The sequence below is a fragment of the Centropristis striata genome, chromosome 4 (assembly GCF_030273125.1).
Source record: "Centropristis striata isolate RG_2023a ecotype Rhode Island chromosome 4, C.striata_1.0, whole genome shotgun sequence".
Taxonomy (NCBI): Eukaryota; Metazoa; Chordata; class Actinopteri; order Perciformes; family Serranidae; genus Centropristis; species Centropristis striata.
Genome location: NC_081520.1, coordinates 40,596,646 through 40,622,029, shown reverse-complemented (window position 1 = coordinate 40,622,029; position 25,384 = coordinate 40,596,646). Strand labels below are relative to the sequence as shown.

At 35.2% G+C, this 25,384-nt stretch overlaps 1 protein-coding gene across 1 annotated transcript in view; it reads left to right on the top strand.

Moving 5' to 3' along the window:
• The window catches only part of ptgir (prostaglandin I2 receptor), a 42,847-nt gene extending 18,619 nt beyond the window's left edge, over positions 1–24,228 (top strand). Inside the window, exon 3 of the mRNA XM_059332054.1 lies at positions 23,348–24,228. Coding sequence (XP_059188037.1) covers positions 23,348–23,635 — 288 coding nt within the window. The 3' untranslated portion in view covers positions 23,636–24,228. The remainder of the gene's footprint in view (positions 1–23,347) is intronic.
• The last annotated feature ends 1,156 nt before the right edge of the window (positions 24,229–25,384 follow it).

The following is a 25,384-nucleotide window of genomic DNA, read 5'->3' as shown; positions in this document are numbered from 1 at the left end:
ACAGTGGGATGTTGACAGAGAGGAATGCTGGGTACCAAGCGCTCTGACAGAGGGATCCTTTAGAGAAAAACGATGCAAACTCTCCCAGTGTAACTGAGTTAACATAAACACAGCCACATGTGTGCTCAGTTATCAGCGTTCACTGAGACACACTTGTTATAATGGGAATGCTTCGTGGTTTTCTCTAATTCCCATTAGCAGCGTGCAAAGGAAATTAGTTAATTGAATACAGTCTGACTTATGCACAGTGGCGGTTCTAGACCAGTTCTACTGTGGGGGCACATTAAAAAACGCCAAAGATGATATTTAAGCATTCAAACCCTTTATTTTAGGTTATTTAAAAATCTAATTTAAGTATATTTTGAAGATACAAATACATTGATTGAAACAATGAGACTTACCAGCTATAAGAATAATTTTTGTACGACAATGACATTTCTCATTTTTGTGCACAATTACTTTTTTTTTATTTTGAAAGTGCAGTACAGTGAGAATTATCTTTTTTTTTACATATATATATATACACACAAGCTTTTATTGCACAATTCAACTATTATACAATGTACACAATCTTTATTTTAGCTTATATAAACATCTCATTTAAGTATATTTGGAAGATACAAATACACTGATTTAAACAATGACACTCACCAACAATAAAAAATGTTTTGTATATATATATATATATATATATATATATATTATATACACATATATATATATACATATATATGTATATATATATTAACACACATGAATTATAATTAATTCATAATTAATTAATTAATATTAATTATATACACACATATATATATATACATATATATATATACATATATATATATGTATGTATATATATATATATATATATATATATATATATATATATATTTATATATTGTATTGCACAATTAACCCTCTGGAGTCTCCAAAAGCGCCAAAACATGACTTCTTCATCACATCCAGACGTAAAAACAAAGCAGACCAAAAAAAGACACAAAATGACAAAAAAAAAAGACACAAAATGACTAAAAAAAAAGACACAAAATGACTTACAAAGACACGTAAAGACATGAAAAGGATTCAGAAATGGACAAAATAGCCCAATATGACTCCATAGAGTTAAACTATTATACAATGTAACATTCTGGGTTCCTTTTGTGTATAATGAGATATTGGTTGAACAAAAAATAGGTAAGAGTTGTGCCGTCGTTCATCGTTATAAATTGATCATTTTATTATTAACTTGACACAGGGGCCACAGCAGGGGCCCCTGGAGGCCCCTGTGTAGAACCACCACTGCTTATGCAAATCTGCACAGTGACTGAAGAATAAAAACATTTAAATCTGCACCATTATGTAACAGGCGGTGTTACTGCAGCGCACACTGAAGTCTTTGTTTAACCAAAAATAACGTCACTGCCAATTATTATTAGTTTAAAGTGTGTCATGTTTGTTTTTGAAGTCTAAAAACAAAAACAGACAGCGATTGCATGTGACACATGACTAATTGATTTGACTCTGGTTTGTTGTCAGAGTAAATCTTGGGAAAGTCATAAAACTCGGCCAGCAGTGCGTGTCAGGACTTGTTACTATTGTGTGTGTGTGTGTGTGTTATACACTGCAGATTGTCCTCTTACAGTCTGGATTCAATTAGCTCTACTTAAACGGCCAAAGAAAATTAGCTGAAATACCACAAAACAGAACGCTGCCGAAATCTGTAACCTTCTGCACAGTGAGAAGAAGTTGACATGTTGCATGAAATGTCACTATTGTGTTATTTTCCCACATCATTCTTGTGTGCAAACAGACATCCAGCTAAATAAAAATGTCCTCAACCAACCACACAATATTATTAAATAACGTCTAGTTTATCATTTGCTGTAGTGATGGAATAAAACATAGTAGTAGCAGCTCAGGGTGGCATACACCTTGCAGTCTAAAGGCGTAAGGTGTAATTCATAAACAGACTTTACTGGCTTTGTGTGAGCAGTTACACTGAACAGCAGCACATAAACAGCAAGTAGAGCCACAGTTAACCCTTTATCAGGCAAAGAACTATATTTGGTAGTTAGAGTCAGGTCATATTTAGAGAAAAAAGTTGCAAATTTACTAGATTAAAGTGGCAAATCTACAAGAAAAAAAGTTGCAGATTTAAGAGATTTAAAGTGGCAAATCTGCGCGAAAAAAGTCGCAGCTTTACGAGAAAAAAGTGGGAAAAAAGCAACTTTTTTCTCCCAGATTCACCACTTTAAATCTCATAAATCTGCGCACTTTTTCTCGTAGATTTGCCACTTTAGTCTCGTAAACTTTTTTCTCAAAATATTATTTTTGTATGTTTTTTTTTTACACATTCTGGCAGTATGTAATATCCTCCAATATTCTTGAAATTTGGAATTTGCAAGTATTTCAATGAGTGCCCTATTAAGGGTTAAAGTGGTGAATCTGGGAGAAAAAAGTTGCTTTTTTTCCACTTTTTTCTCGTAAATCTGCGACTTTTTTCGCACAGGTGTGCCACTTTAAATCTCTTACATCTGCAACTTTTTTTCTTATAGATTTGCCACTTTAATCTAGTAAATTTGCAACTTTATTCTCTAAATATTACCTGAAGTTACCAAATATAGTTCTTTGCCTGATAAAGGGTTAAAGTGCCAGTCTTAGCTTCTAACAATACTCCCTGGTCAAGATCATGTAAACTTGCCATATTTTAACCTAAAAAGCTGCAGATTTCAGCTTTAAGTACCCAAAGGGAGGAATGGGAATAGCTGAAAAGAGAGAAAAGACTATTTGGCTCTTATAATACAAAGTTACGGCCATCATTATTATTATGTTATGATATAATTTCAACATTCAGACACACTTGTCCAACTATATTAACTTCAGTGTTTCTTTGTCATTTTGTTTAACACTTTCATATTATAAATATTACATATTTAATTTAGTAATGAGCCTGTGGCCAGCAGATGACAGCCTGTGTGTCTGTGGTGACATTTCTGGGAAAAATCCCTGGTGGTGCTCAGTTAGGGACCGTTTTCTATCACGCAACAGTGGATTGTCCTTCATAGGGCTGGGCCATATGGACCAAAAGTCAAATCCCGATATATTTGGGCTGAATATACAATGTATATCCCAATATTTTTATCGCAAAGTGAGAGCAAATGTTCAGTCAAAGTCGTCACAAGTATTTTTATTAAAGCCGTTTATTAAATTAACATAAATACTGTATAAGGATAAAGGAGTACCTTTAAAAAAGAAAACAGATAATGGCTCCTTAAAGTTCACATATAAATAAAAAAAAATATGTTAAAAGAGATGCCTATTTGAAAAACCCTACTTAGCCACAGATTATATACATTGTCTACTCTGCCTGTTGTCATAATTATCAATACTTCTGACATTTTATTTCTTTGATTGTCTAAATATTCAACTATTTCTTTTTATTTATTTACAAGATCAACACTAATGTTATAACTATGTTATGTCAGAACTACTTATTTCTGTATTTAATTTATTTATTGTAATGTCTCAGGATGTTTATTGTGATGTCTCTTACTTCAAATTCTGTCAGGAAATGTTATGTAAAATTATTAAAATGGTTAAATAAAAAGTAAAAAAAAAAATATATGTTAAATGAAAATAGCATATGAAATAAAATAGGCCAATCTTTTTCTGAAATAAATATATTTATATGAGAAAAGAATAACAAACATTATAAAATAACTAAATATGACAAACTCTAGTAAGGGCAGCATTTATATGTAAAGAAAGAAAAAGTTTTGAACTGTATTGATATATGCAGTATGGTCTAATTCCATATCACATTTAAAAATATATCGATATATTTTTTTATTTTTATATATTTTTATTTTTCCCACTCTGCTAGATTTGGGAGTAAACTTTTACTCTGACATCTACAAAAACACACCTGCAAATACTGCCCTGCTTATTCTAATAATAATAATAATAATAATAATACATTTTATTTGTTATGCACTTTACATTACAGGAAATCTCAAAGTGCTACAGGTTAAAAGCATAACATTCTAATTATAAAAAGGATAAAAAAGGGGAAAAAAAACAGCTAAAAACAGAAAACATACGTACATACATACATAATCTAAAAACCATCTAGATTCTACTGCAAAGACAACCAAAGCCAACCTGTAACTTTAAACTCCACACGTTATTTGCAGCCTTCCTGGTTCTTTGACCTCTTGTTCATAACTTAAAAAGAATGATGGATAATCCTGCAAAAACAGGACCTGGGTTTTAAAACAACAAAATAATTTCAAGTGAATGTTGTTCGTTGCCAGGAAAATGAAAGATAACAACTTATAAAGGGCCAGTTTAGCTCAACTGTTGATGAAATGAAATGATGAAGTGTGCGTATGGCCTGGAACTGGAAATGTTTGATTAAAAGATAAATATAAGATACAATCAATCTAAAATATGTGCAATAATGACGCATGTTAACCCTTTATCGGGCGAAGAACTATATTTGGTAACTTCAGGTAATACTTTGAGAAAAAAGTTGCAAATTTATTAGATTAAAGTGGCAAATCTGCGCAAAAAAAGTTGCAGATTCACAAGAAAAAAGTGTGAAAAAAGCATTTTTTTTCTCCCAGATTCACCACTTTAAATCTCATAAATTTACTAGATTAAAGTGGCAAATCTACAAGAAAAAAAGTTGCAGATTTAAGAGAAAAAAGTGGGAAAAAAGCAACTTTTTTCTCCCAGATTCACCACTTTAAATCTCATGAATCTGCACATGTAAGCTCATTTAAACATCTCATTTAAGTATATTTGGAAGATACAAATACATTGATTTAAATAATGAGACTCACCAACAATAACAGTTTTCTTTGCATGACAATGACATTTCTCATTTTTGTGCACAATCACTTTTTTTATTTTGAAAGTGCAGTACAGTCAGAATGATGGCATGCTTCTTTATTAACCCTTTATCAGGCAAAGAACTATATTTGGTAACTTCAGGTAATATTTCGAGAAAAAAGTTGCAAATTTACTAGATTAAAGTGGCAAATCTACAAGAAAAAAAGTCGCAGATTTAAGGGATTTAAAGTGGCAAATCTGCGCGAAAAAAGTTGCAGATTTACCAAAAAAAATGGAAAAAAAGCAACTTTTTTCTCCCAGATTCACCACTTTAAATCTCATAAATCTGCACATTTTTTCTTGTAGATTTGCCACTTTAATCTCGTAAACTTTTTCCTCAAAATACTATTTTTGTATGTTTTTTTACACATTCTGGCAGTATGTAATATTCTCCAATATTCTCTAGGGTTGAAGTTTGGAATTTGCAAGTATTTCAATGAGTGTCCTATTAAGGGTTAAAGTGGTGAATCTGGGAGAAAAAAGTTGCTTTTTTTCCACTTTTTTCTCGTAAATCTGCAACTTTTTTTGCGCAGATTTGCCACTTTAAATCTCACAAATCTGCGCTTTTTCTTCTCGTAGATTTGCCACTTTAATCTCACAAACTTTTTTCTCAGAATATTATTTTCGTATGTTTTTTTTTTTACACATTCTGGCAGTATGTAATATCCTCCAATATTATCTAGGGTTGAAATTTGGAATTTGCAAGTATTTCAGTGAGTGTCCTATTAAGGGTTAAAGTTAAATTTGCTTAACATAACAAGTACCAAGACGTCTCCTGATATTGATATCTTTCAAAAGATAATCTTGCACAATGTGACCTCAGACATTAGCAGCATGTAGTACATACAGTACTGGTCACTGCTTCACAGCTTTATCTCTCATAGAGGAACTGTGGTCAGCGCCTCTGTTGCAACAGCAGCAAGTTGTTGCAACATTTCAACCTATTCTTATCATATATTGACACATATCATCGCCCGACTTCATAGCTCACTCTGCCAAGTTTGTTTAAACTGGGTTTTTCCTTTCGACTGTTGCTGCCACTTCCTCTTTAGGGCTGCTGTGTAAGTTTCTTCGTCAGCAATTTCCTTTTTTTTTCTCCCCGTTATCAAGCAGCAACACAACTCCTACAGCTTCTAACTTCTAGAGATCACAGCGATCAACTCACAAAAATAATTGATATTACAAGAACGCTGTGAAATTACTCCACTAGAAGTCAAATTTCCTACATTCAAAAGTACAAAAGTGTCAAAAAGAAAAGTACTTGTTATGCAGAATTATTATTTTTACTCCAAATATACTGATGGATTATTCTTTTTGACACATTTATGTAAGCTGCATTTTACTGTGGTCAAGAAAAGGTTGACTTTTAACTATATATCTCACAGTTATGTGGTTTAATCTAGAAAAATGCATAATCAATTTAAATTTATCATGTTTTTCTTGTTAAATCTTGACCTGAAAAGTAACTGAAAGCTCATTTAACTGCTGTTTTGACATTATAGTTCACACACAAATACACTTTTTTAACATGTTCATTTTTGTTATTGTCATTATAACTTGCTGATGTTATACATTTGTTTTCTCTATTGTCAGTTTATTACTTTCTAATGAAATTTTAGGTGGAGGCTTTAAATAAATAAGCCCATCTGGGTTTTCTGCCTCTCCCTGCACTTTACATTATATGTTATCTTTGTCATTTTATGTAATTCTAACTGTGCAAATAAAAAAATAAAAAAAATAAAGTAACTGAAGATGTCAGCGAACTGTAGTTGAGTAAACAGTACTCTCAAATGTAATGGAGTAGAAGTTACATGAATAAATACACAGGTAAAGTACAAGTAACTTTAAATTGTACTTAAGTACAATACTTAGGTAAATGTAGTTAGATTCCAGTACAAACTGGATGAATTTTATATTAAATTCACATTTTTTTAAACAAACTGAGGAATAAAAACAGCCTGATCTGTCGCAGAGTGCAATCATGTGTACATGTGAAATGTTTTCTTGCACTGTGGTCACTTTTCCTCCCAGATAATTGACTATTGAGTGTCAGACTGACGCCGCGGCCTTTCCATTTGGCAGAATGCCGGTGAAAGGTCTAATGGCCCCATGCAGGTAACTGACTGCAGCCTGGGGCCCTGCTTAAAAAGGAAACTGACTAATGGACCTCGTTTGTAACTCCCCTGATGAAACTTTTCTGAAGACAGACACAAGCTGACTCTCCTCATTAACAATTCATGTTTTCTTGCTCCTGAAACAACACATTTACATTTAAATGACTCCTGTGTGAAGTGAACTCCTTAATACTGCATATGATCATGAAGCTAGAGATTTGTTTTCTGGCTTGAAAGTCACAAAAACAAAGACTGAAGAGAAACAGACATGACAGAAAAGTAAATTACACGCACCAGATGCATGTTGCCAGCATGCACCCACTCCTTTTTCCTGTCTGTATCTTTTTCGGTGCCTCAGACGACACAAACCTCCTCCTCACTAACTTCCTAACCCAGATTGTGGATCAGTGAAAACCCCTTCAATGCCTGTTCACTATATGACTCACCACCAGCATACTGCAAAAAAGAAAAGTTGGGTGAACTAAAAATTTCAAGGCAACAAACTTCGATAAAATTTTAAGTTGGACAGTTAAACTAAATATTTTAAGTTTTGTTTTTGAGTTTGCTCAACTCTGAATATCTCTGGCACGATTGTAACGTTGCTATGAAATGTCAGCTAATGTTGTGACCACAATTTTGAGTTAGCATTGATACGCTAATGGCTACTCTTGTAGCTGTAACAAGCAGCGCCGCTAGCGTCAGTTAGCCGCTAGCTTTCGCTAATGACCAAATTTCACAACAAAGAAATAAGAGTTAGCAGAACTATTGTCCCTTGTTGTGAACCCCAACTTAAAGATATAAGTAACAACAACTCACAAACTTGTTTTTGAGCAGACAACTGGCTTCCTTTGTTGTGCTAACTTACATTATTGCCCTAAATATCAGTAATTTATATTTCCAAGTTTTACCAACTTAAATCACTGTTTTAGGCCAAAAAATACAAGTTATGAAATGTCAGCTAATGTTGTGACCACAATTTTGAGTTAGCATTGATACGCTAATGGCTACTCTTGTAGCTGTAACAAGCAGCGCCGCTAGCATCAGTTAGCCGCTAGCATCAGTTAGCCGCTAGCTTTCGCTAATGACCAAATTTCACATCAAAGAAATAAGAGTTAGCAGAACTATTGTCCCTTGTTGTGAACCCCAACTTAAAGATATAAGTAACAACAACTCACAAACTTGTTTTTGAGCAGACAACTGGCTTCCTTTGTTGTGCTAACTTACATTATTGCCCTAAATGTCAATAATTTATATTTCCAAGTTTTACCAAATTAAATCACTGTTTTAGGCCAAAAAATACAAGCTGGCTTTTTTGCAGTGTGGGTTTCTACTAGAACATGTTTACAAGTTTTAATGTCCAACAAACATTATGTTTCGCATACTGTCTGTCTTCATATACCTACTTTTGTCTTAAACGCTCTGCTTTTGTCTCTTTAAGACCGTAAGTCAGTAATTTATATTTCCAAGTTTTACCAAATTAAATCACTATTTTAGGCCAAAAAATACAAGTTGGCTTTTTTGCAGTGATATGATAAGGTCCTTCAGCATAATATTGAATATTGTGGTGGCTTGTGGATGGAAATCCAATCAACTTCAATGTTGTTGTGAATCCTGGATCAATGCGTTCTACTGGACAGTTGACAGCTTTGGATTTCTGTTGAACTTCCTGTGAACTCCACCTTCAGGCTGAGTTTTAAGGACGGAAAGTGGCTTTGATTTGAAAGAGAGGGCAGAGGTTCACTAGAAAAATGAGAAGTGAGAAAGCCATATATCTCGCCACGCTCAAAACTGGAACACTTGTTAGTTTCACACACCCTTGACAAACTGTGACTTCTGAATTATTGTTGTTTCACAAAAATTAAACAAACATTCATATATTCACAGCAGGGTACATTCCTACAGTCAGCCCTGTAATTTGTATTTCAAATTAAGTAATTTAACCAGCCATATTCGTACTTAACTGCCAAGAATACACAGATGTTGGCTTAATTTAACAGAATACCCCCCATTCATCCTAATACAATCACTGTCTAGCCAAAAATCTCAGTATGTCAACTGAGTACAAGTGGATTATCAAGGAAAAAGGGGTAGCTACAGGCCAAAACCTCTGCAATACGATACAATTACTTCTAACTTGTTGTAAGTTAAACAAAAGAAAACAGAACAAAGACTTCTGAATAATGTTACCTCCCTCTTGGAAAACAAGAAAATACCAATCTCACGCCCTTCTATTAAGAACAGAGAGTCAGGATGTGTTAACCCATAAGAACCCAGACCTGTTTATCCTTGAAGCAAAATTATGTATATACCACAGACCAAGTGGACCACAATTCTGATGTTTAAGGAAAAAAAAAAAATATTATCCCTAAATGTCAAAGAGCTGTGAAGTGACATAAACGTTACATTGGGTGTTTATGGTATTTATGTTTATGATATTTCTTATTTTAAAATAAACAAACTAGACAGCTTTTCTGCTTACAGAAACACAAATTTGCCTTTTGCATCTCCACAATATATATAACAATATTGTGACATTAATAGTGCTGTTTAACACCAAATAATCTTTCAGATTTGTTTTTTAAGTAGCAAAATAATACATCAATAATAAATAAATTTTAAAAAACGTGTTCCTTTTTGTTTGTATCTCCATAACATATATCAAAATTGTGACTTTAATTTGTTCAGTTCCCTATTAATGGATTAGAATTGTTAAATGGGTTTAAATTTAGCCTCGTAACAAAAAATAAGCTTTTTGAAATTTGCTACTTTTTCACATTTCTGTTCCCAGTCACAGCTTCATTTTGGAGAAGTCACTTCCTGTTAAAGTCACATGACCACCACACCAGGGTGTTGAGTATATGTCACTTAGGGATTTAATGAGTTAAAGTCAAACATAAAGCTGAATATGGGAGATTCTAGAAGATTTAAAGTGTTTGTTACACAGGTGTCACCATAGGTTCTTATGGGTTAAAGAGCATTATCTGTCCCTTAAAGCCCATCATAAATACTTTAAGCAATGTGGGAAACAGTTAGCCAGGTTCTGTCAACCAGCATTTAATTAACATGCTGTACTTAGTGAGTTTAACTTGCACATAAAACAAAAATGTTAAAACGTCATTCTGTGGTTTTAGGTCAAGTAACATGCTGTAACCATTTCCTCCAGCTGGGTGGAGTGAAACCACCCTGGAGTCTTGTTGTCATGGCCTGGGCACGGATTTGGTTTCAGAGGAGGGAAGAGAGAGAAAAGTGCCAGGGCTGTTCCCAATGTTTGAAGCTTTGAGGCTCATTCATAACACTGACATTTAGCATGTCTCTGCATTCAGTTTAAACCTTCAGGATTTCTGCACAGTTAGATTCTGGGGGTGGCTGCGTAGGGCTGTGTCTGACATTCAAACATTTCCAGTAACTCAAGAGCGCTGGAAAGACAGATGTAATCATTTCCAAAATGTAAGTTTTTATCAAGAAAAATCCTTTTTTAAATCCATATTTGTTAGCATTTAGCCTCCCGCTTGCTGCACACAAAGGGAGGCATGCTTCTTTATTTACCCTTTATCAGGCAAAGAACTATATTTGGTAACTTCAGGTAATATTTAGAGAAAAAAGTTGCAAATTTACTAGGTTAAAGTGGCAAATCTACAAGAAAAAAAGGTGCAGATTTAAGAGATTTAAAGTGGTGAATCTGCGCGAAAAAAAGTCGCAGATTTACGTGAAAAAAAGTGGGAAAAAAGCAATTTTTTTCTCGCAGATTCACCACTTTAAATCTCATAAATCTGCAAAAAATTTTCTACTCAGATATGCCACTTTAATCTCACATCTTTTTTCTCAGAATATTATTTTTGTAAGTTTTTTTTTTACAGATTTGCCACAATTTTGTGCCTTTTTTTGGTAATTTTGTGCCTTTTTTTGGTAATTTTGTGTCTTTTTTTGGTAATTCTGTCTTTTTTGATAATTTTGTGCTTTTTTTTGGTAATTTTGTTCCTTTTTTTGGTAATTTTGTGTCTTTTTTTGGTAATTCTGTGTCCTTTTTGGTAATTTTGTGTCTTTTTTTGGTAATTCTGTGTCTTTTTTGATAATTTTGTGCCTTTTTTTGGTAATTTTGTTCCTTTTTTTGGTAATTTTGTGTCTTTTTTGATTTTTTTGTAATTCTGTGTCTTTTTTGATAATTTTGTGCCTTTTTTTTTTGGTCATTTTGTGTCTTTTTTTGGTAATTCTGTGTCCTTTTTGGTCATTTTTTGTCTTTTTTTGGTGATGATTTCAAAGTTCTGGAAAAGTCTCATGTTGCATTGCAACAATCCCACATGTATTCTGATGCATTTCATTGGCCAAGAGACTGAAAATAGGTGGGAAAAAAAACTACAAATACTACAAAACGACATATCCACTTTCCAGGCTTTAATGGGTTAAGTCTAGCATGGCACTGCAGCATTTCTCTCTCGCTCCTTGCTGGCTCGCTGCTGTAAACAGTCGCCCCTGAAAGGCCTGTAATCTCTGCGCTGCCTCCTCTTATCCCTGTGTAATGATCCCGCAGTGAAACAGGATCAGGAAGAAGGAGTTGGGAAGAGTCCTCCAGGACCACGAGATGGAAAATAATGGCTCGTAGAGTCTAGACATCCATTACGTGGTCTGTTTCCTGAAAGACACAGCGATCATCAGCCCTAAATAGCATTTCATGCGTCTGCCAGGATGTACCCATTTAAACCACCTGGGTCCAGGTACTTGAATATCCTCAGTCATCATGATAGCAAAGTGCTAAAAGAAGATTTAATACTCCTAAAATAGAAATCCAGTACAATAAGTACATCCTTTTCCACAGCAATGAATTTTTAAATCTCGAGAATATTAAGCTTTGAAATTGAAATGTGGAAAAGAAATATTAAAATATCCTAGATAAATAAAACATAAATAGATAAACTACAACCAAAACAGATAAAATAGACTTTCAGGCTTTTCTGTTGACAAAACATTTAAATGAGATAATCATTATGTATTATATATATACATATTTTTTTATTAAAATAACATAAACAGCTGGAATGGCTGCTTGGGAAATAAAGTTTTTCTGGGCAATTCTTACTGCTTGTCAAACATTTGCAGCTTTACTTAAAACACAAAAAAGCACAAAAAGTTACACATGTACACAACAATATATTGAGTCCAGAAAAAAACTATTGTGTCCATTTTTATATATCGAATGATAAGTCAATATAGTAACTATAGACTACAATCCAGTTCTGTTTGACATGGTAGTTTTAGCTCTAAGTCCAGGTACAGATTGTATAAAATGTATAAAACATGTGTTCATATATTTAGGCTGAATATGGATATACGATATTTATCCCGATATATTTACTGCAAAGTGTAGTGCAAAGTGTTGTATAACAACAGGAGCACCTGTTTTAAAAATCAAAGCTCCATAAAGTGCACATTTAAATAAATATCTTAAATAAAATTAGCCTACGGAATAAAATAGGCCAATCTTTTTCCAAAATAAATATATTTATGTGACAGGCCTACAATCCAGTTCTGTTTGACATGGTAGTTTGAGCTATAAGTCCAGGTACAGATTGTATAAAATGCAGTATATATGTGTGGCTGTCTGTGAATGTGCTGCATGCATCTGTATATACAGTAAACGTGTGTACATATTTGCTTTTTCAGGATTTATACGTCTATGACAGCTCGCGGTATGTTCCTATGAAGCTCTCTGCATCGGCACGATCCTCTGTTCTCCTGAATAATCACCCTGAGCTGATACATTAATATGCTCGTGTTTAAGGAGAGCCTGACATCTCTCATCAGTTTTGGCCCCACAGGCCTGCAGTGCTTGGAGAGGACAGCTGGTGATTTGTGGGCGTCTCCGTGCAGGGCTTGAGGTCTGTTGAAAGGACCATAAGAGGCAGGGTGGGCATGCAGCAGCAGCAGAAACAGAGGATGAGGCTGGTAGATGTGCAGCGAGACAACAAAGGGAGAGTGTGTGAGGATGCGTGTCTGTTTGAAATGTTTCTGGCAGCACAGCGTGATGAATAAAGTGTTCGATAACCGCGCGGTGAGCATAAGAGGCATTCGTCATCGTGTTTGTTAGTGTGTTTTATGCCAGTATAGGCCTAAGATTAATTTTTACTTCAAGTATTCATTTAAATAACAAATTGTTGCCAGCATACGGTCTGTTACTTCAGTGGTTCTCAACCTTTTTGAGTCGCGACTCCCCAATTTAACATGCATGTTGTCCGTGACCCCCGCTCACTGAACACAATCTCACATGCACAGTTCAGATCATACAAAAAAGAAACAAAATGACCAAAAAAAAGGAAACAAAATGACCAAAAAGGAAACAAAATTACCAAAAAAGACACAAATTGACCTAAAAAGACACAAATTGACCTAAAAAGACACAAAATGACCTAAAAAGACACGAAATGACAAAAAAAAGAAACAAAATGATCAAAAAAATACACAAAATTACCTAAAAAGACACAAAATTACCAAAAAAAGACACAAAATTACCAAAAAAATAAACAAAATGACCAAAAAAAGACACAAAATGACCAAAAAAGAAACAAAATGACCAGAAAAGACACAAATTGACTACAAAATGATCAAAAAAAGACACAAAATGACCTAAAAAGACACAAAATGACCAAAAAAGACACAAAATGACCAAGAAAAGAAACAAAATGACCAAAAAAGACACAAATTGACTACAAAATGATCAAAAAAAGACACAAAATTACCTAAAAAGACACAAAATTACCAAAAAAAGACACAAAATGATCAGAAAAAGAAACAAAATAATAAAAAAGACCCAAAATTACCAAAAAAACCAAAAAAAGACCCAAAATTACCAAAAAAAAGAAACAAAATTACCAAAAAACGACACAAAATGACCAAAAAAGAAACAAAATGACCAGAAAAGACACAAATTGACTACAAAATGATCAAAAAAGACACAAAATGACCTAAAAAGACACAAAATGACCAAAAAGACACAAAATGACCAAGAAAAGAAACAAAATGACCAAAAAAGACACAAATTGACTACAAAATGATAAAAAAAAGACACAAAATGACCTAAAAAGACACAAAATTACCAAAAAAGACACAAAATGATCAGAAAAAGAAACAAAATGATCAGAAAAAGAAACAAAATGATCAAAAAAAGACACAAAATTACCTAAAAAGACACAAAATTACCAAAAAAAGACACAAAATTACCCAAAAAATAAACAAAATTACCAAAAAAGACACAAAATGACCAAGAAAAGAAACAAAATGACCAAAAAAGATACAAATTGACTACAAAATGATCAAAAAAAGACACAAAATGACCTAAAAAGACACAAAATGACCAAAAAAGACACAAAACGACCAAAAAATGAAACAAAATGATCAAAAAAAGACACAAAATGACCAAAAAAAGACACAAAATGACCAAAAAAAGAAACAAAATGACCAAAAAAAGAAACAAAATGACCAAAAAAGACACAAATTGACTACAAAATGATCAAAAAAAGACACAAAATGACCTAAAAAGACACAAAATTACCAAAAAAAGACATTAAGTGACCAAAAAGACTAAAACACATTAACACACGCTGACTTCCAAAATGATTTGGCGATCCCCAGAAATCATCTCGCGACCCCAATTGGGGTCCCGACCCCAAGGTTGAGAATAGTTGTGTTGCTTGGTCATAAGCTAAGACAGTAGATGGTGTTTTGATTCTTGTTGTAACGGAGGTTAAAAGGGACAGTTGGAACCTGGTCTCACAGGAATCCGTGATAGTTAAACTGTTTATTTAAGTGAACATAAATACTGTATAACAACAGGAGAACCTGTTTTAAAAATCAAAGCTCCCATAAAGTGCACATTTAAATAAATATCTTAAATAAAATTAGCCTATGGAATAAAATAGGCCAGTCTTTTTCCAAAATAAATATATTTATGTGAGAAAAGAATAACGAACATTACAAAAGAACTGAATATAGTAAGGGCAGCATTTATATATAAAGAAAAAAGTGAACTATATCAATATATGAAATATGGTCTAATTCCATATCATATTTAACCCTCTATGGTACACATTATGATGCCAGTTGGGAAAAAAATGTGTTTTTCTCTCTTGAAATAGACTAAATAAACATAATATGTAGAAATTTTGTAATTTTTTTTGTTGTTGAAGTTTTTGGGGTTTGTTGCGGTGCTCAAGTGAAAAAAATAAATAATTTTAACATCATTATTTAATAAACGTGTGCAAAAGATTCATTAGCTTCAACAGGGTACAATTCATAAATTTTAAATTTAAAAACATTATAACAGGAACTTTTTAGACTAGTTTCTTGTCTGAATGTTGCCTGTAGGCATCATTGTACAATAGAGGGTTAAAAAGATATCGATATATCTTTTATATTGATATAACGCCCAGCCCTATCCACTGTGTCATGTTTTGTGCTCACATCCTGGCAAATATATCTGTTTGTGAATCTCTAGTTTCAGACTAGCTGGTAGTTACGAGGAAATGAGGAAGGAGGTACCACACAAACTGTGTGAGTACATGGGTAACTCAGACATTTATGACATTACTTCATCATCACAGGAAATGTTCAGTGTAATGTTGAATAGAGTATCTGAGGGAGAAAACACTGTCTGACTTTGAAGTTTTTTGTTGGTCTCCCTCAAACGTTCTCACGTGTGCCTTTGTGAGTAATATAATAATCCATAAATACTTTGTACTTTGTGCATTCAGCCTGTGCAATCAGTGAGAATCTGACAGTAATTCTTACTATATTTTTCACCTTTATTTATTCAGGGAGGGCCAATTGAGAGCAAGCTCTCATTTCCAATGGCGCCCTGATTACAGCACAAATACAATTCATCACATTACACTACATATCCATAATAATATATAATCAACAGAAGCACAATAAATTCAATGAGCACATACACATTCAGAAATCATAAGATTAATAAGAATGTCTTTAAAATGATTAAAAGGAATCAGTGTATCCAACTGAAAGACACGAAATGACCTAAAAAGACACAAAATGACCAAAAAAAGGCACAAAATGACAAAAAAAAGAAACAAAATGACCAAAAAAAGAAACAAAATGACCAAAAAAAGAAACAAAATGATCAAAAAAAGACACAAAATGACCAAAAAAAGAAACAAAATGACCAAAAAAAGACACAAAATGACCAAAAAAAGACACAAAATGACCAAAAAAAGAAACAAAATGACCAAAAAAAGACACAAAATGACCAAAAAAAGAAACAAAATGACCAAAAAAAGAAACAAAATGACCAAAAAAAGACACAAAATGATCAAATAAAGAAACAAAATGACCAAAAAAAGACACGAAATGACCTAAAAAGACACAAAATGACCAAAAAAAGAAACAAAATGACCAAAAAAAGACACAAAATGATCAAAAAAAGACACAAAATGACCAAAAAAAGACACAAAATGATCAAAAAAAGACACAAAATGACCAAAAAAAGACACAAAATGACCAAAAAAAGAAACAAAATGACCGAAAAAGACCCAAATTGACTACAAAATGATCAAAAAAAGGCACAAAATGACCAATATGATCTGAAGCTCAATAGGCTCGATAAGTAGAACGGTAGTTTTTTCAGTAGTGCCTTATAAATAAACAATAAACAGTGTTGCTCCCTTCTTAGAGCCAGGGAACATTGTGATAGAGGTGGCAGTGAGGGGTCATGAACCCATCGCCAGTAATAAATCTAATAACAGAATGATAAATTGTATCAAGTAGTTTTAGGACCGAGGGACAGGTTGTGCAATCCAAGAAATTTCACAGAGCCTCAAATAACCTGAAATACTTCCTAAAAAAGTCAAGAACATCTGGGGCTTGTTCTTGTTCTGTTTTGCTTTCGACCATTTGTAACAAATTGTGACACATGTAAGATGACGAGGCTGTTCCAGGGTGTTGGTTTGAAGTTATTGTGCCACTGAGCTCAACATCCTCTTTGAGGCATCACAAGATAATTGCTGTTGTTTTGGGTTTTGCACACACAGTCAGCCTCTCCCTCTCTCTCTCTCTCTCTCTCTCTCTCTCTCTCTCTCTCTCTCTCTCTCTCTCTCTCTCTCTCTCTCTGTGTCTGTCTCGTGGGTGTATCTGTAGATCAATATGTTCGCGACCACATCCGTGCGAGTTTTGCCAGTTAATGAGCGAGGAGAGGACTCAGTCAGCCCTGTGTCTGCTCCCTGTGGCAGGCTGGTTTGGCCTGGCTCCCTCTGGCCCTTCTCACTCCATCTCCAGCTGATTAGTTTTCAGTGCAGGCCCTAGCAACAGGGAAACATTTACACCAATGCATAAGAGCACTCAATCAGCACAGGCCATTAATTAGGGCCACTGTTTGTTGGATATTTCATGGAGGAAATGGAGAATTGTTGATAGAGAAGACAAGCGAGGTGACAAAGACGCTTCCTGGGCCAGCTGTTGCTTTTCTCTCTGCCCGGCATGAATAAAAGCAGCCAGCTGCTGCTGCCGCTCAGCAGCCTGTCATACCTTACAAAAAAAGAAACAAAATGATCAAAAAAAGACACAAAATGACCTTAAAAGACACAAAATTACCAAAAAAAACACAAAATGACCAAAAAAAGACACAAAATTACCTAAAAAGACACAAAATGACCAAAAAAAGAAACAAAATGATCAAAAAAAGACACAAAATGACCAAAAAAGAAACAAAATTACCAAAAAAAGACACAAAATGACCAAAAAAAGATACAAAATGACCAAAAAAAGAAACAAAATGATCAAAAAAAGACACAAAATGACCAAAAAAAGAAACAAAATGACCAAAAAAAGACCAAAAAAAGACACAAAATGACCAAAAAAAGAAACAAAATGACCAAAAAAGACACAAATAGACTACAAAATGATCAAAAAAAGACACAAAATGACCTAAAAAGACACAAAATGACCAAAAAAGACACAAAATGACCTAAAAAAGACACAAAATGACCAAAAAAAGAAACAAAATGACCAAAAAAAGACATTAAGTGACCAAAAAGACTAAAACACATTAACACACGCTGACTTCCAAAATGATTTGGTGATCCCCAGAAATCATCTCGCGACCCCAATTGGGGTCCCGACCCCAAGGTTGAGAATAGCTGTGCTACTTGGTCATGAGCTAAGACAGTAGATGGTGTTTTGATTCTTGTTGTAACGGAGGTTAAAAGGGACAGTTGGAACCTGGTCTCACAGGAATCCGTGATAGTTAAACTGTTTATTATATAGAAACAAAATTACCATAAAAAGAAACAAAATGACCAAAAAAAGATACAAAATGACCAAGAAAGACACAAATTGACTACAAAATGAGAACACAAAAAGACAAGCGAGGTGACAAAGACGCTTCCTGGGCCAGCTGTTGCTTTTCTCTCTGCCCAGGATGAATAAGCAGCCAGCTGCTGCTGCCGCTCAGCAGCCTGTCATACCTTAAAGGTCAATACGACAGAAAGTTGTGGTTTTGTCATGCAGCATTGTCTGCATCTGTATCCAGGACACTTTGTACTTCTGTAAAAATAAAAGCCATGCTCGCATCGCGGCGAGCGTGCTTTGTTGAGATGTTGACATTGTGTAAAGCCGAGCATTACGAGATGAAGCGCAGCCTCGACTGACACTGATGCTAAACATGTGCTCTCATCTGGTTTTAACACCAAAGTGCCGACAGCTTCATCATGTTCTGCTGTTACAGAGACTCCAATCAGGTTTGATTTGGCTCCTTGCACCGGACAAAATGTTTAATCTTGCGGGATCATGACGAGTTACCAAAGGCCCGGTTCTGCTCTGCTTGTGATAATGCTGCACAAACCAAACACACCCAAAGCACTGAAGGAAACCTGCTGCAAGTGTGACGACACAGAGATAAAAAGCTCAGCTTGTCAATCTTGCCCTGCATTATTCCATTAATACCATTATATTGAGTTCTTTGCATGTAAGCTTCATGTAAGACACAAAATGACCAAAAAAGACACAAAATGACCAAAAAAAAGACACAAAATGACCAAAAAAAATAAACAAAATGACCAAAAAAAGACACAAAAATGACCAAAAAAAGACACAAAAATGACCAAAAAAAGAAACAAAATGACCAGAAAAGACACAAATTGACTACAAAATGATCAAAAAAAGACACAAAATTACCTAAAAAGACACAAAATGACCAAAAAGACACAAAATGACCAAGAAAAGAAACAAAATGACCAAAAAAGACACAAAATTACCAAAAAAAATAGACAAAATGACCAAAAAAAGACACAAAAATGACCAAAAAAAGACACAAAAATGACCAGAAAAGACACAAATTGACTACAAAATGATCAAAAAAAGACACAAAATGACCTAAAAAGACACAAAATGACCAAAAAGACACAAAATGACCAAGAAAAGAAACAAAATGACCAAAAAAGACACAAATTGACTACAAAATGATCAAAAAAAGACACAAAATGACCTAAAAAGACACAAAATGACCAAAAAAGACACAAAATGACCAAGAAAAGAAACAAAATGACCAAAAAAGACACAAATTGACTACAAAATGATCAGAAAAAGAAACAAAATGATCAAAAAAAGACACAAAATTACCTAAAAAGACACAAAATGACAAAATGGCCGAGCATTACGAGATGAAGCGCAGCCTCGACTGACACTGATGCTAAACATGTGCTCTCATCTGGTTTTAACACCAAAGTGCCGACAGCTTCATCATGTTCTGCTGTTACAGAGACTCCAATCAGGTTTGATTTGGCTCCTTGCACCGGACAAAATGTTTAATCTTGCGGGATCATGACGAGTTACCAAAGGCTCGGTTCTGCTCTGCTTGTGATAATGCTGCACAAACCAAACACACCCAAAGCACTGAAGGAAACCTGCTGCAAGTGTGACGACACAGAGATAAAAAGCTCAGCTTGCCCTGTATTATTCCATTAATACCATTATATTGAGTTCTTTGCATGTAATCTTCCTAATCCGAGTAATGAATCATCAAAATGTCCAGAATCAAAAAGCAAAAGTGTCTAGACGGCGTTCATGGGAACAGAAAATGATCAGTCATTATGGAAATACAACAACTGTCATTTTGCACAATTCATTTCACATATTTAAGATAAACATTATATGTTGCTTCTTGCAAAGCCTTTTATCTACTGCTGAACGCACCACAGAGCAGCTCTGCGTCATAAGTTAGAGGTGAAGTTTCACCACAGATAAGAGATTTACAAATACATCAGGTATCAGACTGGGTAACGCTTTATATTAAGGTCCTTGTAATAACCATTAATTAACAAGTAATAAGGCCCTTGTAAGTCCTTACAAGATGCTTATTAACATTATTATGTGTTTATAAGCTTATATAAGTGTTAATAATGGCATTACAAACACCCATGACCCACCCATTATGTCTTTGCCATGCCTTTATTAATCTTATTTTGTTTGCTTATTGATATTAAAAGATACTTTTATTGCTCACCTATTATAAGTTAACTATGCTTTTTGCAACTACCGGATCTAAAGCGAGAACAATGCCTTATTACTTGTTAATTAATGCTTATTAAGGACCTTATTATAAAGCGTTACCTCAGACTGATTCAATGCACATACAGTCCAGACATACTGTAATATCTTTAGCATTTCATGATACAATCCTGCGTTATAGCATCATGAATAAGTTAACCTTGTTCCATGAAAATCAAATCAGATTTGAACCGTTGGTGGTTGAAGGTATCGAGCGACTCCAGATGTTTCTAGTGTCAAAGAAAGCATGTGGGTATTGATTATGGCAGCACTATTGTTTATGCTGTGAATAAAACTACTACTGGCGGATAATTGTTGGAATTTAAGATAACCTAGTGGATTACTTTCTAGTTGAAGTTGGGATGATGCTGTAAAATGCCTTTCTGTTGTCAGGCTGGACTGGACCAGAATAATAATTTAAATTCCTGTGGTTGATACAGCTTTTGTAGTCTTATTTCAGTCTGATGGTAGTTGGCAAAGTAACTAGATATTAGGGGTGTGCCATATCGTATCGTTCACGATAATATCGGTATTTTTTTCGATGGTTAAAAAAAATGCATATCATGATATTGGCAACATTCCCACTTCTTGATGTAGTGGCGTAAGGCTAACAATTAAAGTTGTTTTAATCACAAAAAGCTACTCTGTCGCTAAACACATGCAGCTTTCAAAATAAGAGCACAGTGTGTTAACAGAATCCACCACAGAACTTACAAGGAGACTATCAAAATAAGATGCCTTAAATAAAACATAGAAGAACCTTTATTCTCCTTTACAAAATGTCATTAAAATATGCCCCCAGAACCCCTAAATGGTTATTTTTATTATTTGCTCATACTCGAGTACATTTTTTTCTATTTGGCAACTGTTGAGATTTGCACTTCACACTACATTTTAGATTTTTATTTATTTATACAGACTAAAAAAAAATCATATTTTCTATATATTTTTAAGTATTTTGTAATATTGTGAAGAATAACTGTTATCACAAAAATAGCCTGAAATATCGTGATATTCTTTTAGGGCCATATTGCCCACCCCTACTAGATATCAATGCAATCAAAGCTCTGATTTTCTGGAAATAGTAATACAGTTCAACTTGTATTCATGCAATTTAAATTAAATTCAAGTAGAGACAAAGCTGCAGATAAAAGGTGCATGCTGAGTTGTTCCAGGAAAAGAGTGTGAGGCATGCTGCATTTATGCTGAGCAAAGCTGTTCCCGATCAGTTAAAGGTTAAAGGTCAGCAGCACCAGAATGTGGCTGCGACATGATTGACCGACAGCCCTGTCTGGTTATCTAATCTGGGACAGAAAACTAGCAGTAAAGCATCCTGAGACCCGGACTGGACATTTAGTAACCTATAAATACAGTTGAAACTCTGCCAGGAAGAAGCCATTACTCCAAAAGAAACATAGAACAGACAGATTACAGTTTTGTCAGACCACAGGACATGTCTCCAGAAATTAAGGTCTTTGTCCCTGTGTGCATTTGCAAACTGTTATCTGGCTTTTTAATGTTTCTTTTGGAGTAATGGCTTCTTCCTGGCAGAGTGGCCTTTCAGCCCATGTCTCAGGACTTGTTTCACTGGATAATGACACACTTTTACCAGCTTCAGCCAGCATCTTCACAAGGTCTTTTGCTTCTGTTCTTGGGTTGATATGCACATTTTGGACTAAAGCACGTTCATCTCTGGGACACAGAGTCCGTCTCCTTCCTGAGCGCTATGATGGCTGGACATTCCCATGGTGTTTATACTTGGGTATTATTATTTGAACAGATGAATGTGGAACCTTCAGGCATCTGGAAATATCAACCAAGGATGAACCAGACTTGTGCAAGTCCACAATTCTCTTCCTGATATCTTGGTTGATTTCTTTTGACTTTCCCACAATGTTACACAAAGAAGCAGTGTGTTTCAGGTGTGCCTTGAAATACATCCACAGGTGTGTCTCCAATTAACTCTAATGTTGTCAATAAACCTATCAGAAGCTTCCAAAGACATGACAGCATCATCTGGGCTTTCCCAAATAGTTTCAAGGCATAATAATGTTAGTGTATGTAAACTTCTGACTTTGAAGAAAGTAATAAAAATGTCTAAAAAAATCCTTCTCTCGTTATTCTGGCAATTTTGGTAATCCTAACGGACCTAAAACAGGAAAATTGATTGTCTGATTTCATGTCAGACAGTGAGAAAAAAAAAGCATATGTGTCTTTTTATATAGTGTATGCACTGCAAAAAAAGAAAAGTTGGGTGAACTCAAAATTTCAAGGCAACAAACTTCGATAAAATTTTAAGTTGGTCAATTAAACTAAATATTTTAAGTTTTGTTTTTGAGTTTGCTCAACTCTGAATTTCTCTGGCACGATTGTAACGCCGCTATGAATGTCAGCTAATGTTGTGACCACAATTTTGAGTTAGCATTGATACGCTAATGGCTACTCTTGTAGCTGTAACAAGCAGCGCCGCTAGCATCAGTTAGCCGCTAGCTTTCGCTAATGACCAAATTTCACAACAAAGAAATAAGAGTTATCAGAACTATTGTCCCTTGTTTTGAACCCCAACTTAAAGATATAAGTAACAACAACTCACCAACTTGTTTTTGAGCAGACAACTGGCTTCCTTTGTTGTGCTAACTTACATTATTGTCCTAAATGTCAGTATTTCCAAGCTTTACCAAATTAAATCACTGTTTTGGGCCAAAAAATACAAGTTAGCTTTTTTGCAGTGTGTAAACTTCTGGTTTCAACTATAGTAACTGTGTCTAATCTCGACCCTGTCTTTTTTTCTTCAGATTGCGGGTTTCATCAACGCCATCCACCCATACTGTGGCGACTCAGAGAACCTGACAGCCTTCCGCTTCTACGCCCTCAACCCCATCGTGGACCCCTGGGTCTTCATCATCTGCCGCAAGTCCGTGTTTCGCCACCTTTGCTCTCTGCTGAGCTGCCGCTTCAGCCGGAGAGCCGTGAAGACGACGGCCCACTGCGCTCTGTCTCTGCCGCTCGACAGCCACATACAGCGCCACCCCCCCGACGTCACGCTCCCACAGATGAACACGTACTCCGGTTTACCTCTGTGACCCCACAGAGCCCCTCGTCTGGACGGGCTCACTGGAGGCCAGGAGGCCATCGTGTCTGAAAAAACCTTGGAGCGAATTTGTGAAATGACACTTTTTGCATACAGGAGTCACCTTTTTCAGGCACAAAGACTTTGACAAAGAAAGAGTACCTGTCTCAGCGGAGGTCTATCCCCATGAACTAAAAAAAACCATTGCACTATGTCTTAAAGGAACACTCCACCGTTTTTTCATATTAAAACATGTTATTCGGGTAAGTAAGACGAGTTGATACAGACCTCTTGCGTCTCAATGCGTGCACTCAATCGCCCTGGCGCGCGGAGCTACTTGGCTAGCACTTAGCTTAGCCCAGTTCATTCATTAGGATCCAAACAGATGGACAGTTAGAAGCGACCAAACTCCTCCACGTTTTCCCTATTTAAATACAGCTACACGAGTAGTTAAACGACCAAGTATGGCGACACAAAATAAAACGTGGCGCTTTTCGAAGCGGATAAAAAGGATAACTATAATGTATGGCGGAATAGCACTTGGGAGCACTTCGACTCGGCGCAGTAATATCATCACTTCCGCTCCCTCTCACTTCCGTCAGGAGTGATGATATTACTGCGCCAAGTCGAAGTGCTCCCAAGTGCTATTCCGCCATACATTATAGTTATCCTTTTTATCCGCTTCGAAAGCTAAGCTAAGTGCTAGCCAAGTAGCGCCGCGCGCCAGGGCGATTGAGTGCACGCATTGAGACGCAAGAGGTCTGTATCAACTCGTCTTACTTACCCGAATAACATGTTTTAATATGAAAAAACGGTGGAGTGTTCCTTTAAACTTCCATTAACGGATGGAAACTGTTTCAAAGTTGCAGTTGGAGAGTTGTGCCATAAAACAAACAGCACTGTAACTTAGCACTAAGGAACACATCAAACCATATCATGCCTATGAATAATATACTGTAAAATCTGAATATATGCACTCGGGTAAAAGCTCCATAGGCAAACAATATGCATGAATGTATACCCTCAGCCTTTCTTTAATACACAGCCAGGTAACTGTGAGTGTTTTGTTCACATCAACATGAGATGCAGGTCACACTTATCAGGAAGATGATGCTTTCTTTCCCTGTCGTTGCTGGGGTCAATGACATGTTGTTCCCCTGATTATAATTATAATGTGTGATCCAAAGGAGTTGTCACTATGTTTCCCAGACAAGATGCAGTGTAAATATAAATATAAAGCATTAGCAGGGTAGTTAATTATGTCACAATATTTCCTCATGTGCTTCACTTCGGCACAGAGATTAGCTAAATGCTAACATCTCATCACAATTAGTACCCAACACAAAGTACAGCTGAATCTGATGGGAAATGAGTCATTAGATGTGCAAGTATTTTATCAAAAAACAAAGTTTTGACCTGATGGTGGCACTAAATTAACAGTGCCATTAACAGAGTCACTAAAGTTTTTACAATATATCCTCTTCGCACCATAGAGAACTGCGCCAAATATGGCAATCCTGTCAGCCTCAGGGTGGCGTGCAACGAAAATTCAGGGGGTTCATCTTCTCAGGAACATGAATGTTGAATTAGCGATGAGGCTAAAAGGTGCTTTTCTAACAGACAAGTCTTGTATTTGGATAAATCAAATCAAAATTACTTTATTTATCCCCGAGGGGAAATTCAGTTAGTCTGCTAACTCTGGAAGTAATAATTTACTGACTATAGAGTCGTGTGAAAATTCTCTTGGTCGTGTCGTGCATCT